This window comes from Strigops habroptila, chromosome Z (genome assembly GCF_004027225.2).
Source record: "Strigops habroptila isolate Jane chromosome Z, bStrHab1.2.pri, whole genome shotgun sequence".
NCBI lineage: Eukaryota > Metazoa > Chordata > Aves > Psittaciformes > Psittacidae > Strigops > Strigops habroptila.
Window position 1 is genome coordinate 11,122,552 of NC_044302.2, and position 12,299 is coordinate 11,134,850.

The window sequence follows — 12,299 nt, forward strand, 5'->3', positions numbered from 1 at the left end:
TCGTTCAAATGTATGTTGCCGTTACATAAGGATGCTCATCAAAGATAATTGCCAAGTTACCAAAGCAAATACACTTTGAGTGCCATTTAGCCATTCACCTCGAAACCAAACAACTATTCCTTCATTTTACATCTCCTAAAATGCAGCTCTGCCCCCCTATAGTGATGCAGTTGTACACCAACAGCATTATCCTCAAGAGACATCATGTCCTTGTGTGAATACCTCTCAATGACTCGAGATCTGCATTACAGAGATAACTTGCCTTAGAGATTCAAAAATCCAATTTCCTGTAACCTGCAAAGCTTAATATGTTCAACTTCGGTTCCACATTCCAACCTTACTTGGAGCTGTGTGACTATAATGCTCAGTTCTAGACAGCATTTTTAATAAAGAGAGCCCAAATTAAATCATAAAATTATTCCATATATAGGGATGGGAGAACTGGAGCATTTGTGGTTAGTTCAGATCATAACACAGTGACAGGTCCAGAAGAACCCAGGTATTTGTCCTAGGCTGCTGTTCTCTCCACTCATTATTACTGTCAAAGAGGAATAAAACTGTAATTATGAAGACAGGGGAAGACAGAATTATTCTTTAAGATGGATTGAAACGCTACATTGTAGTGGATGGAATTATGTCTTCTTGTCATTCACCGCCAAGCAGACGCTTTGAGACATAGTCAAAGCCTGTGAGAAATTTGTGGATATCAATCAGGAGTACTTCACTTTTAGCTCAGCCCTGTAGAAATCCAGCCTTTAAGCACCTACCACTCTGTTCTTCTCACTTCCAGAAGTTCATGAGTGTGATGTAATTATCCTAGATGCAAGCTAGTAAAACTGAAATCGGAATTAGGTTGCTACCACAACCTTTGAAGTGATGAATGATAGTTTGAGGACAGAATCAGTGAAAATCCTTTCTTAGAGGCAGCCACTATCAAGAGGCATCAGGGTTACAGAATAATGAGACATTTGTATAAGCAGCCATTTTACTCTCACTTTAAGGAAAGCTTCCTGTTTTCCTTAAAAACAAGGCTGAATGGTTGGGTGAGTACCTTAAGCTATCATATACACGCTGGCTGTCATTTGTAGCTAAAATTTTATTCAAGCTATTCTTTTCCTCTTAGGTATTGTCATTCCCCCTTTTTCACTTTTTCTAAATCCAACCAATCAAACATCCATTTTGTGGAGTCTACTGCCTGCCATGTCTTCAGCATGTTTTCCCTTGTTTTAGAGTTCTTCCTGTGCCCTGCCTTAGCAGTCCATGTATGTCATGTATAGACATCTGTGTGGTTTTGAATGTTTAGCTGAAACGATGAATGGTGTCAAATGCATGTAGGGCCACTTCAGTGGGACTGTGCCCTGTGAGCAAGAGCTGAGGCTCAATTTTCAAGTTTTTCTTGAAAATAGTTGCTCAGTATTCTCTATCTGGCATGTTTTTTCCCCAAAGTATAGTTTGCTTTTTTAACTTAGAAAATTCCTCTTCCGTTTCATCTTTTCACTGGTAAGTTGATCATTTCCCGTGATCTCGAACAGCTTTCCTGAGTATTTCCATTTGACGGACTCTCTCTATGTCTGGCTTGCCTGGCTACAATCACAGCACAGAGCCACACAAGAGTAAGAACCAAAGCATCAAAACTTCTCCCAGCTCATTTGTCCTACTGAGCAGCAAGGTACTTTAACCCAACAGCAGTGCTGCTGTACTCCTTCCCGTACCTGAGTTACCCCGAGGTGTGCGCAGACTATTTGGCCACAGACATACCTGCAGTGTCCGTGCCTGGTGCATGTGTCCTGCAGGGACGAGTCGATCACGGAAGTTGAACAGAAATAAATGAAGAAGTTGGCCTGAGTGAGTCACTGTAGAACTATCCTTTGGACACTTTTACAGTGGTTTACATCCCTTATTGAGTGATACAGCTTGCATCAGTGAATCTCAAAAGTTTTATAGCTGACTCCTATGGAAAGCTTCTATGGAAAAGGAAGTTAATTCTTACAATGCAGTACCACAATATAAAAGTTGCATAAAATGCTTTCATTGATTTTTTTTCTTTCCATTTTATTGATTGCATAATAGAAGAATCCCTATTACTGTGTGCTTCTGTTTTTGTGAAAATCAATATGTTTATAAAATGTAGCCTTGACTGACAGTTTTCCTCAGATCTAACAAAATTCCTACCAAGGAGACATTTTTCTTGCCACAAAGATGTCTTAAGACATTTTACAGCTACAGATTGGGTATCTCATTGTAGCCTCTTCACAGGTTTAGCAGGCTGCAGGCAACTACCGGATCATAGCAGATAACTGGGGCTTCACAAATCAGCTGTGTTCTGTTCCCTAATATAACCAGTTTTAATTTTGTCTTTTTGAAAAGTTTCTTCAGTTACAAACTAAAAAAAAAAAAAAAAAAAACCCACAAAAAAAACCCTTAAAAAAAAAATTGCAAATTTATCCTTAATGGTGTGATTTTTACATTCTTTCAAAGTAGCACAACTAATCTTTTCTGAGATGAGAATGTTCTCCTTTTCACCTAAGTGCCGATTCTGAAGTTTTAATTACAAATTAGGTGGAAACATCATTAATTTTATTTTTTTTTTTTCAGCTGGAAAGAGTGCTGAAGAAAAGAGAGACAGTGATGTTTCTCCCTGCAGAACATAAAAGCACATTACTGTGCCCTGATGTTCAGAGCAGGTTACCAGGCTCTTGCTCCCATGTGGTGTAGAATGGGAAAAAATAACTTTTTCCTAAATGCCAGCTGGACAGTCTCGGTTCTTCTCTACGTCCTGGGACTTCAGTTATCTCAGTTTTATATTGTCCTTCTCCTGTGCTGAGTTATCAGAGTGAGCAGGAGGAACGCAGGTGCTTTCCCTGTCGGGCAGGAGCTGCTTTGGTGCTCTGTACCTTTAAGGGGCTGACCCTATCCCGCCGTGAGCCGTTATAAGGGCAGGTAGAGCAACGGTGCCCTGAGCAAAGAGCTGGCAGCAGAGCGGGGCGCAGCTCCCTATAATGACTGGCCACCGCAGTTGGGGATATGGGAAGGATGACGGTAGGTTTTAGCATTTCCGTGCTGCATCTCTCTCTCTTCCCCCACTCGTTTTCTTTCTAGAGCTGTTGCCTAAGCCCTGCAGAGCTCCTCTGCATTTTGATGTCTGCAAGCACCAAGTATGTACAGCAGGTAATTAATTACTTTCTTGATAATAAATAGCACCCAGAAAGTGACCCCAAAAGAGGCACAAATGTATGCCTGCTGCCTTTCGTTGTTGGAATCAATGTCCCTGAACTGAGGGAAGCAATACTGAGTGGGTTTTTTTCAGGCTGCAGCTATTACAGATGGGTCCCTTTCCAAAAAGCTGTTAGGAAGAGGATTAACTGTGTCTGTCTTTCCAAAAGCAACTCTTTTAAGTAAAGATTTAGTAGAGCAGTAATAGATCTTCTGATCCTGTACAACAGTTGAAATGTAATATCTATGCTTCCACAGATGTGAACCAAGTAAGGTATATGTTATATTTCTAGAACGAGTAAATTGTACAGATGAGTCTCAGAGATCTCTATAGAACAGTTTATGCTTTCTGATTTGACAGTTTTTAATTTAGTCATCCTCCTTTGCTTCCCGCCTCCAAGGATGTATGTCACAAAGTGAGAGGATACGTGAAGCTACTGAGAGATTCCTACAACAGTATTTTATAGCACCTGTGTCCTTTACAGAGAAGGATGGATGAGTGACTGATGTCCAGTAAGACAGTCTTTTGCATAACCTTCAGGAGCCAGTCTCTCTTAACAGCCATTATTTTAGTTTCTGTGAGTCCAAAAGCAAGTTTGAATGCTAAGTGAAGCCAGTTAGTGTTAGTAGACAGCGTTATGTGTTTGGGCATATAGGTTATAGTAACAAAGCCAGCTTGTAAGACACAAATGATATTGCCTAAGCTTGTGTAACAGCATTTAAATCCTGAATCTGCTGTATAGTCAGGCTGAGAAAAGATACTATTCTATCAGCTTAGCTTTTGAGAAAATGCCAAAGACAAATAAAAGCATAATAGATCACTTGTTTTGTTATGTAAACTCAAGGAGGGTAAACACATGTGCTTGATTTAAAAAAGTTTCTGCTCATGAAGGTATGTGGGAGTCTTAAAGTAAAATTGTTACTCTTAATACTTTATGAACATAAGCAGTAGAAGATTTTAATTGCTTCTTGCAGTACCATACCGAAGTAGAAAAAGTCATAAGTAAGTCTTTGGTACAGATAAGGTTTTTGTTATCTCAAACACCATAAGAGTGTTCCAGCTCCGGCAGCAGAGAGCTGTTATTAAATTGGTCTTTCTCACAACTCTGTTGAGGTCAGAAAGTCCAAAAATGTTGATTATCACACTGTACCCTTCACTCTGGGTAGAGAGATACCATAATGGGCATGAGTAAAGAATGAAGCTGCCTCAAAGATTTACTGCAGTCATAAAATTACGTTAAAAATAACTGCATAGTCAGTAGCTAAGAGATTGAGTCATCTGCATCTAATTTGAATCACCAGAGCTTTTACACTGTCTTTCCCAGGAAGAATTAAATGCAGTTTCTTTGAGGAGTGCATGTGTGCATGTGAGTGAGTTTACACCTGCGCCACCTTGGATGGTCTTCAGATACCTTAGCAGTGTAATTACAAACTCTGCAGAGAATGAGTGGCACGAGTAACTAAACATACAGCAGTCTGTGGATGTTCTGTGACGCCATTAGTGTGTTTTGTACAAGACATTTGAATCCCCTATCTTGCTGCAGCCTGTTTGTGCTAATAAAAACACACCAGCTTAGAATTTAAATGAACTTCTTAGAGACCAAACTTTTGAGTCACTCCTGCTCACCAACCTTTATTTCAAGCCTCATGAAAATTGGTAATGTTTATTTTGTGTATAGTAGGAAGAAAATAATGGTGTTCTCCTTTCTTTCCTTTTTTTCCTTTTGAAGGACCTTCAGAGTGGCACAGATCTTATCCTATTGCCCAAGGGAACCGCCAGTCACCTATTGATATAGTTTCTGCAAGAGCAGTTTATGACCCTAACCTGAAGCCACTTGTTTTCTCCTATGAGTCATGTGCCTCTCTTAACATCTCCAACAATGGCCATTCAGTTATGGTTGAGTTTGAAGATACCGATGACAAGACAGGTGAGACTAACACACAGCCAACTAACGTGGAATACTGTTTTGTGACTTAGTGAAGGGAAACAAGTAAGTATGTTCTGTGTGGTATATTTATGATACATAATTTCAGTTTAGAACAGCGCATATGACCAGAACCCTTTATATTTTGTCTTTGTGACCACCATGTTTTTTGTCTTCACTTGAGTCGCTAGCAATGCAATATGGCACATCAGAACTCTGTGTTTGGAAAAGCTCTTGCATTAGGGAAATCAGAAGATTGTTTGCCATGCTTACCTTTTAAGTGGGGGTTGTCAGTTTGCTAGGCAGGGAATCCATGCATCTCTCCAGTGCTCCTAGACCACATCAGCATGCAGAGCACTACCTACACTCCTCACTGCCCTCTTTCCATGATCATCCAAATCAAAGATGCCAACAGACATGCCAGTCCTGTCTGGCTCTCTGCCCAGTTTCCATTGACAGGGATAAGGAAGAGAAAAGCATTAGCAGAGATCAGGTCATTATAATCATAGTCACTACACCAAGTTGTATCTGGACCAATAGCTATTAACCTTGTGTTGTTTTCTTCTTTCGTCCCTGCCTCATAGCAATTCAATTTCCTCAGAAATTATAAAGCCTTCAGCCAATTCTGAGTTGGCAGCAGCTTGTGGATGTTGGACTATCTGCAGTTGTGTATTATTCTTGTCTCTTAGCTCTTGGCAGAGAATATAAACGCTTAAGTGATTGATTACTTCTGTTAATCCTACTTCCATGGTAGACCTTGCTTTTGCATCTGCGGGGTAGGAGAGGAGCATTCAAATGGAGATGATAACTTTTTAACCTATAAGCCGATTTCATTTGCGTGTGTTTATTGATTCTAGCTAAATAGGATATCCTAGATCAGAGAACGTAACTTGTTTTGAGTAAGTGATTTGTCTGTGCTGGTAACCTTTTGAAATAAGGGCTGGAAGTTAAAATTCCAGCCATTCTGGTTTAAAATTTCTCTTCTTGAATGGATCTAAGAAACCACCCAACCAAATGATCAGGTTTTCAAGCATCATTACCAAGTTTGAAAAGAAGACTGGATGTGCATTTTCCCAAAAATCTTACTACACAGATCGATTAAGCATGCCGTCCTACAAAAGAGAATTTGTAAAATGTGTGTGGAAGTATTATCTTAGCTTGCTAAATACTTTAATGCAATTCAAACCTGAACTTGATCTACATAACAGTGAACTTTATGCAGCTTTAGAAGCTTGAGAACATCTATTAAACTGCATTAAGTGATACAGACTCATGTGGGAATGAAGACCTCTGCCCTTGCTACACTAAGCACATGCCTTGTTTTAATAATGCTTTTAAAGAAGAAGATTGCTAGCAGTGGAAGACATGGTTTAAAGTGGTTTTAGTTGTGTTGAAATAGATCTGGTGACTCACAGCTCTGCATAAATGGCACAACAGAATTTTGACAGTAAGCCATCATAGCTAGATTTCTTAAAATAATATTTGAGACAGGTGATGCATTTTATTGCTAAGTTCAGAAAAAAGTATGAGGAGATACTTAGATTCCTAATTAATACTAAATCCTTTGATTTGGCAACACCAGTTTCCTGCATAAAGGCCAGCTGGAACTATTCACATGTGGTAGCTCTGTGGAAGCCTAGGCTTTAATTTTTTTAAACAAAATATTACTGACTACACCAAGGATGAGTGCTTTACAGAAACTAAATGTCATTCTAATTTTCTTGAAATAAGACTTTGATCAGGTTTTCTTGTCTGTTGAGCAAAATTAATTTGTTTTAGTGCCATATAAAATTACAGGAGGGTGACGGATGCTGTTGGTAAAGTATCTTCTATAGGTGGCATCTTAAACATTAATCAGTTCTTAAGTGTTATTTCTAAATGATGTATGAAGTTTCTCTGTAGCATTTCCTCACTTTTATAAGGCAATTTGAGATTCCGAATGGTGTCATGTGAAGTACAGCCTATTATATTACCTCTTTTATGGGATCAAGTTTTTAAAGGAGACAGAATATAGATAACCTCTGCTGGATGTACAGGTACTCTAAAAAGGAAATTCTTAGCTGAACTGCCTGCCTGATGTGAAGATATCTACACTCTTTTGCACAAACTCTCAAGAACCCCGTCAAAAATACTTTAGGTACATGAGTTTTAAATTGCTGGGGTTTTTTTAATATTCAACTTGAGTTTATTATGTTTAACAGGAAAGCATAACAATAACTATGGCTTTGACATCTTCATATATCCCCTTTGAAAAAACCTACAAAATTCTGTATAAATAGCCACTCACTCTTTTTAATTTAAAATTTTGCATGAATTCAGGTGCTTTCCATTAAGGAATCTAACCCTTCTAAATGTCTGGATAATGCACCTTTTTTATATTGGCAATTAGGAAATGCTGTTGGCTTTTTTCCACTATTGTGCCAACAACACTTAGTCTTTACTAACAGGAGCTAAAAAGACAGAATGCTTAAGCTTTTTCCTTTGTTTTTGCCTAGCTATCAGCGGTGGTCCCCTTGAGAATCCATTTCGGCTAAAGCAGTTTCACTTTCACTGGGGGACAAATCGCAGCCAGGGATCGGAGCACACAATTGATGGCAAACCTTTTCCCTGTGAGGTAACAGTGTGTTGTTTACACATGGATTAATTCATGCAAATGCTGTTGACAAATCACTTTGTCTGCAGTGGGGACCGAATGTCCTTTAAGATTCTGATTGCTTACTCACCATGGTTAGGTCAGCACAGATGTTAATGGGCCAGTGCTATACATAGCTTAGAAATGTCTTCGTCTGGGGGCTCTTGAGAAAGTTCTGCGAAGCTAGGACAAGGCACAGACCTTTCCCAGCTCAGTCTATGCCAAATACTACGGTAGCATGGCATCCCAGAGTCTACCAGTGAGTACCAGAGCATAGTGCTTCATGGGATGAAGGCCTATACTGGGGAAGATAGGTCACAGCTTAATGCCTGATTTCTTTCAATTAAAGCTGTGTGGTGGGTTGACTCTTGGTGGGCACCTGGTGTCCAGCCAAGCTGCTTTCATTCCCCTCCTCAGCTGGGCAGAGGAAAGAAGGAGGTCAAGATCAGGAAGGGAGAGATCACTCCCTAATTAGTAATGGGCAAAACAGGCTTGACTTGGGGAAAATTAACTTAATTCATTACCAAACAAATCAGAATAGGGTAATGAGAAAGAAAACCAAATCTTTGTTAAACACCTTCTTCCCAGGCTTAGCTTTACTCTTGATTTTCTCTACTGCCTTCCTCCCACTGGCACAGGGGTATAGGGAGTAAAGGTTGTGGTCAGTTCATCACAAGTTCTCTGCTGCTCCTTCCTCCTCAGGAGAGGACTCTTCATGGTCTTTGCCTGCTCCAGCATGGGGTCTCTCCCATGCGAGACAGTCCTCCATGAACTTCTACAACACGAGTCCTTTCCCTGGGCTGCAGTTCTTCATGAACTGCTCCAGTGTGGGTCCCTTCCACAGGGTGCAGTCCTTCAGGCACAGACTGCTCCAGCTGGGATCCCCCATGGGGTCATCAGTCCTGACAGCAAATCTGCTCCACCACGGGCTTCCCACAGGGTCACAACTTCCTTTGGGCATCCCCCTGCTCTGGTGTGGGTTCAACTCTGGGCTGCAGGTAGATATCTGCTGCACCATGGACCTCCATGGGCTGCAGGGGCACAGCCTGCCTCACCATAGTGTGCACCATGGGCTGCAGGGGAATCTCCACTCAGGTGTTTGGAGCACCTCCTCCCTCCTTCTGCACTGATCTTGGTGTCTGCAGGGCTGTTTCTCTCATTTATTCTCACTCATCTCTCCAGCTGAAGTTGCATGGGGTTTCTTTCCCCTTAAATATGTTGTCCCAGAGGTGCTACCATCACTGATGGGCTCAGCCTTGGCCAGTGGTGTGATCTGTCTTGGAGCTGGCTGGCATTGGCTCTATTGGGCATAGGGAGAGCTTCCAGTAGCTTCTCACAGAAGCCACCCCTGTAGCCCACCTGCTACCAAGACCTTGCCATGCAAACCCAATACAGGTTGATATACAGCAACTTTGTTCAGTGTCTGCCAGTGCTGATGGACTGGTCCAAAAGTTTGAACTCGCTCATCTTTCCAAAGATGCCTTTGGAGCAAAACCTACATTATGTTATAAATGACTATTAGTGCCTGTTCACGTGAGACAAACTATGTTTGCAGCTTCTATTACTAATTTGTTTAATTCCTATTTGTTATTTTCCTTTAAAGCTCCACTTAGTTCACTGGAATGCCAGAAAATATGCAACATTTGGAGAAGCAGCAGCAGCTCCAGATGGCTTGGCAGTAGTTGCTGTTTTCTTGGAGGTAAGAATTGCAAAAATAGCATGTTTATATGATGAAAGGCATTATGCTGTCAAGTGTTTGAGAACCAAGCTGCATATTTAAGAAGTGCTTAAGGAAAACAGATGACTTATTGGAGGCAGTAACTCATTGCAAATTGCTGTTAAACTTACTTCAGTAGGAATGTTGAGATTCAGATAAGAAAACAACACCTATTCAAAGCATAATTATAGTCATTCTTATTCAATTTGTCTATTCCATTATTTTAGATTGGGCAAGAACATACCAGTATGAACAGACTCACTGATGCTTTTTACATGGTAAAATTTAAAGTAAGTCTTAAGCTCTTTATATTTGTTTTTGGGATATCCTTTAAAAATCAGGCTCATGTATATGTTTGAGACAAAAATGGAAAAACACCCACCACAAATCCTCTCATCATTAGAACATCACTGTAGTTGTATTCTCTTCTCCTCCAAAGTTCATGTCACTTGCCTAATCTCACATGCCTCACAAATCTGTGCTGGTCCCCCTGGTCATTCAGAGGTTGTGCCTTTCCCAGAGTATCTAAAAATCCAAAGCTCCATGACCCTTCAGGCTCAGCTCTTAGACTTGGCAAAATAATCCTTTTCCATTGAGCTTCACCTTGAACAAGCCAAAGTTGGCTGTCTATCTTTTGCTGCAAAGCTCTGTTAGGGGACAATCTTGAGGTCCTGAGCCAGTCTAATCTTGCAGTGATACTTGAGGGTGGTCTTTAACCAGATGTACCGGAGAGCTTTGAAGATTGATACCTGCTGTGCTTTCTCAAGTGCAGACTGATCAGACCACTACAAATGTTATCCTTTCTGGATTTACATGAGGCTAATGCATTCTATAACATGCATATGTTCTATTATGCAAAATTATATCTAATGCTCGAGTGGGCATATTATTTCTTGCTCCTCTGTATAGTGCTTAAGAAAGACAAGAAATGAAGGCAGTTACACAGCAGTATGTAGGCTGCAGACACACTAATGACACTTTGATGTTTAAGTGATTTCTTCCACGTGCAGGAAAGAAATAGTTATCCCGCAGCTGTAGTGATGGAAGTTCTGCAGGTTTGTGACTGGGAATAAGCTGCGTGGTCTGTTCCATATAAGTAATTTTACAGACAATTGGGCAGTCCTTTTTGAGTGACCAAGTACCTTTCAGATATTCCTACAAGCTGAAAAATCTTGCCCTAGACTATGGTAATTAAGGCAATCACTTCTGGCAGTAACTCCTATTTCTACTGGCTTTTAGGTTCACCAACCTGTCTCTAATTTTAGACTTGAACATTTGATTTTTAAAGAAGTATTCGTCCTAGCAGACAATGACTGTCTGGGGCTAAGTTTTCCATAGTTTATATTCTCCACCAAAATAGATGAGGAAGAATAGAAAATAGCAAGTAATGAGACAAGGAATTCTGCTATGATGATATCTAGAGCTCACACTGAACACTTTTTTTAGACCTTTTGTGGCAAGAGCTGAACTTTGGTAGAGGTAATGGGGCAAGAACTCAAAGTCCAGTATGCTAGCAGCAGGAATCATACTTGCCATGCTACTCTTAGATAACTTGTTATAAGGCAGCCAAAGCTTTATAGACTTTTCCTTTCTGCTAGTTTTTAATGCTATGTTAACATTTCTTATTTTAAAAAATTATATATATATATTTAATCTGCACTTAAGAGTAAAAAGATAAATTTCAAGTATCTTTTTTTTCCAGGGAACAAAAGCTCAATTTAGTAGCTTCAACCCCAAATGTCTCCTGCCATTGAGTCTAGATTACTGGACATACCTTGGTTCTTTGACAACACCACCCCTTAATGAGAGTGTAACATGGATAGTGCTGAAAGAACCCATCAGCATTTCTGAGAAACAGGTAAACTTCTGATTAGCTCTTGTAGGACTGAAGGCTGGATAAACAGGCAGCGACTGATTAGATTTGCAGTGGGGCTAAGTTGAAAGACCATTAGCTTGTGAATAATCAGGCTGCTCAATAACCAGGGCTTTTGATTTTTCTGTTAATACTCTGTAGGATCTTTGCTTGAACCAGTTCTATTAATAGATTAAAATGTACTGAATACTCTCCTTTTGTCTTTAAAGAAAAAAAAACCAAACCAAACAAAACAAAAAAAACCCCCAAAAAAACCCCTAAACATCCCCTCCCCCCAAATAAAAACCCAAAACAAAACAAAAAAAAAACCCCAAAAAACCAAACAAAAAACCCCAAAAACTTTAATATTGATTGCCCTCTTAAGTGAAATATTTTGCCTGAATTTACAGCTGGAGAAATTTCGCATGCTCCTCTTCACCAGTGAGGAAGACCAAAGGATCCAAATGGTGAATAATTTCCGCCCCCCTCAGCCTCTTAAGGGGAGAGTAGTTCGAGCTTCCTTCAAGGCCTGAAGAAAACTGATAATGGCACTGAGATATCCAAGAGCTTCCACATCTGAGATACTATAAACAGGAACTCTGGTCTTCAGATTACTTCTGGAACACACAAGATAACCATTTCCATGAAAACTCAACTTGGAGGGGGATAATCTTCTGACTTTATATTTTATTTGAATTGCTCATTCTTTTCAGAAATGGCATATTTTTAATAAAAGGAATAGTTGAGTAAACCACCATGTCTCCAAGACCTGAAACTCTAAAAATTAAGCAAGTAGCCACTGATATGAAAACCATGTATATGTTTATCTATATTTACAAATAATTTAAAATAACAAATGCTGTGTTTAAAAGCAGGCCACTTTATTGCACAGTGTTGTTCAGACACTTTTTTTAGCCACGCAGCATATATACCTATAATGCCCTAGTGAGTTTTCTTTTA

The 12,299-nt window shown here is 39.9% G+C and overlaps 1 protein-coding gene across 1 annotated transcript; it reads left to right on the forward strand.

The window, feature by feature from the left end:
• The first annotated feature begins 2,964 nt into the window (after window positions 1–2,964).
• Window positions 2,965–12,093, forward strand: CA7 (carbonic anhydrase 7). Its single transcript, XM_030469841.1, has 7 exons — window positions 2,965–3,039; window positions 4,944–5,141; window positions 7,634–7,752; window positions 9,374–9,469; window positions 9,715–9,777; window positions 11,190–11,345; window positions 11,750–12,093. Exons 1-7 carry the CDS (start codon window positions 3,000–3,002, stop codon window positions 11,870–11,872), a joined length of 795 nt encoding a protein of 264 aa, XP_030325701.1. The 5' UTR covers window positions 2,965–2,999; the 3' UTR covers window positions 11,873–12,093.
• Window positions 12,094–12,299: the final 206 nt, after the last annotated feature.

Excerpts from the sequence above, each read along its gene's own strand:
- CA7 (XM_030469841.1), top strand. The coding sequence starts at position 3,000 with ATGACTGGCCACCGCAGTTGGGGATATGGGAAGGATGACG. Across the intron at positions 9,470-9,714 it reads TAGTTGCTGTTTTCTTGGAG|ATTGGGCAAGAACATACCAG; the intron begins GTAAGAATTGCA and ends CCATTATTTTAG. Across the intron at positions 11,346-11,749 it reads TCAGCATTTCTGAGAAACAG|CTGGAGAAATTTCGCATGCT; the intron begins GTAAACTTCTGA and ends CTGAATTTACAG.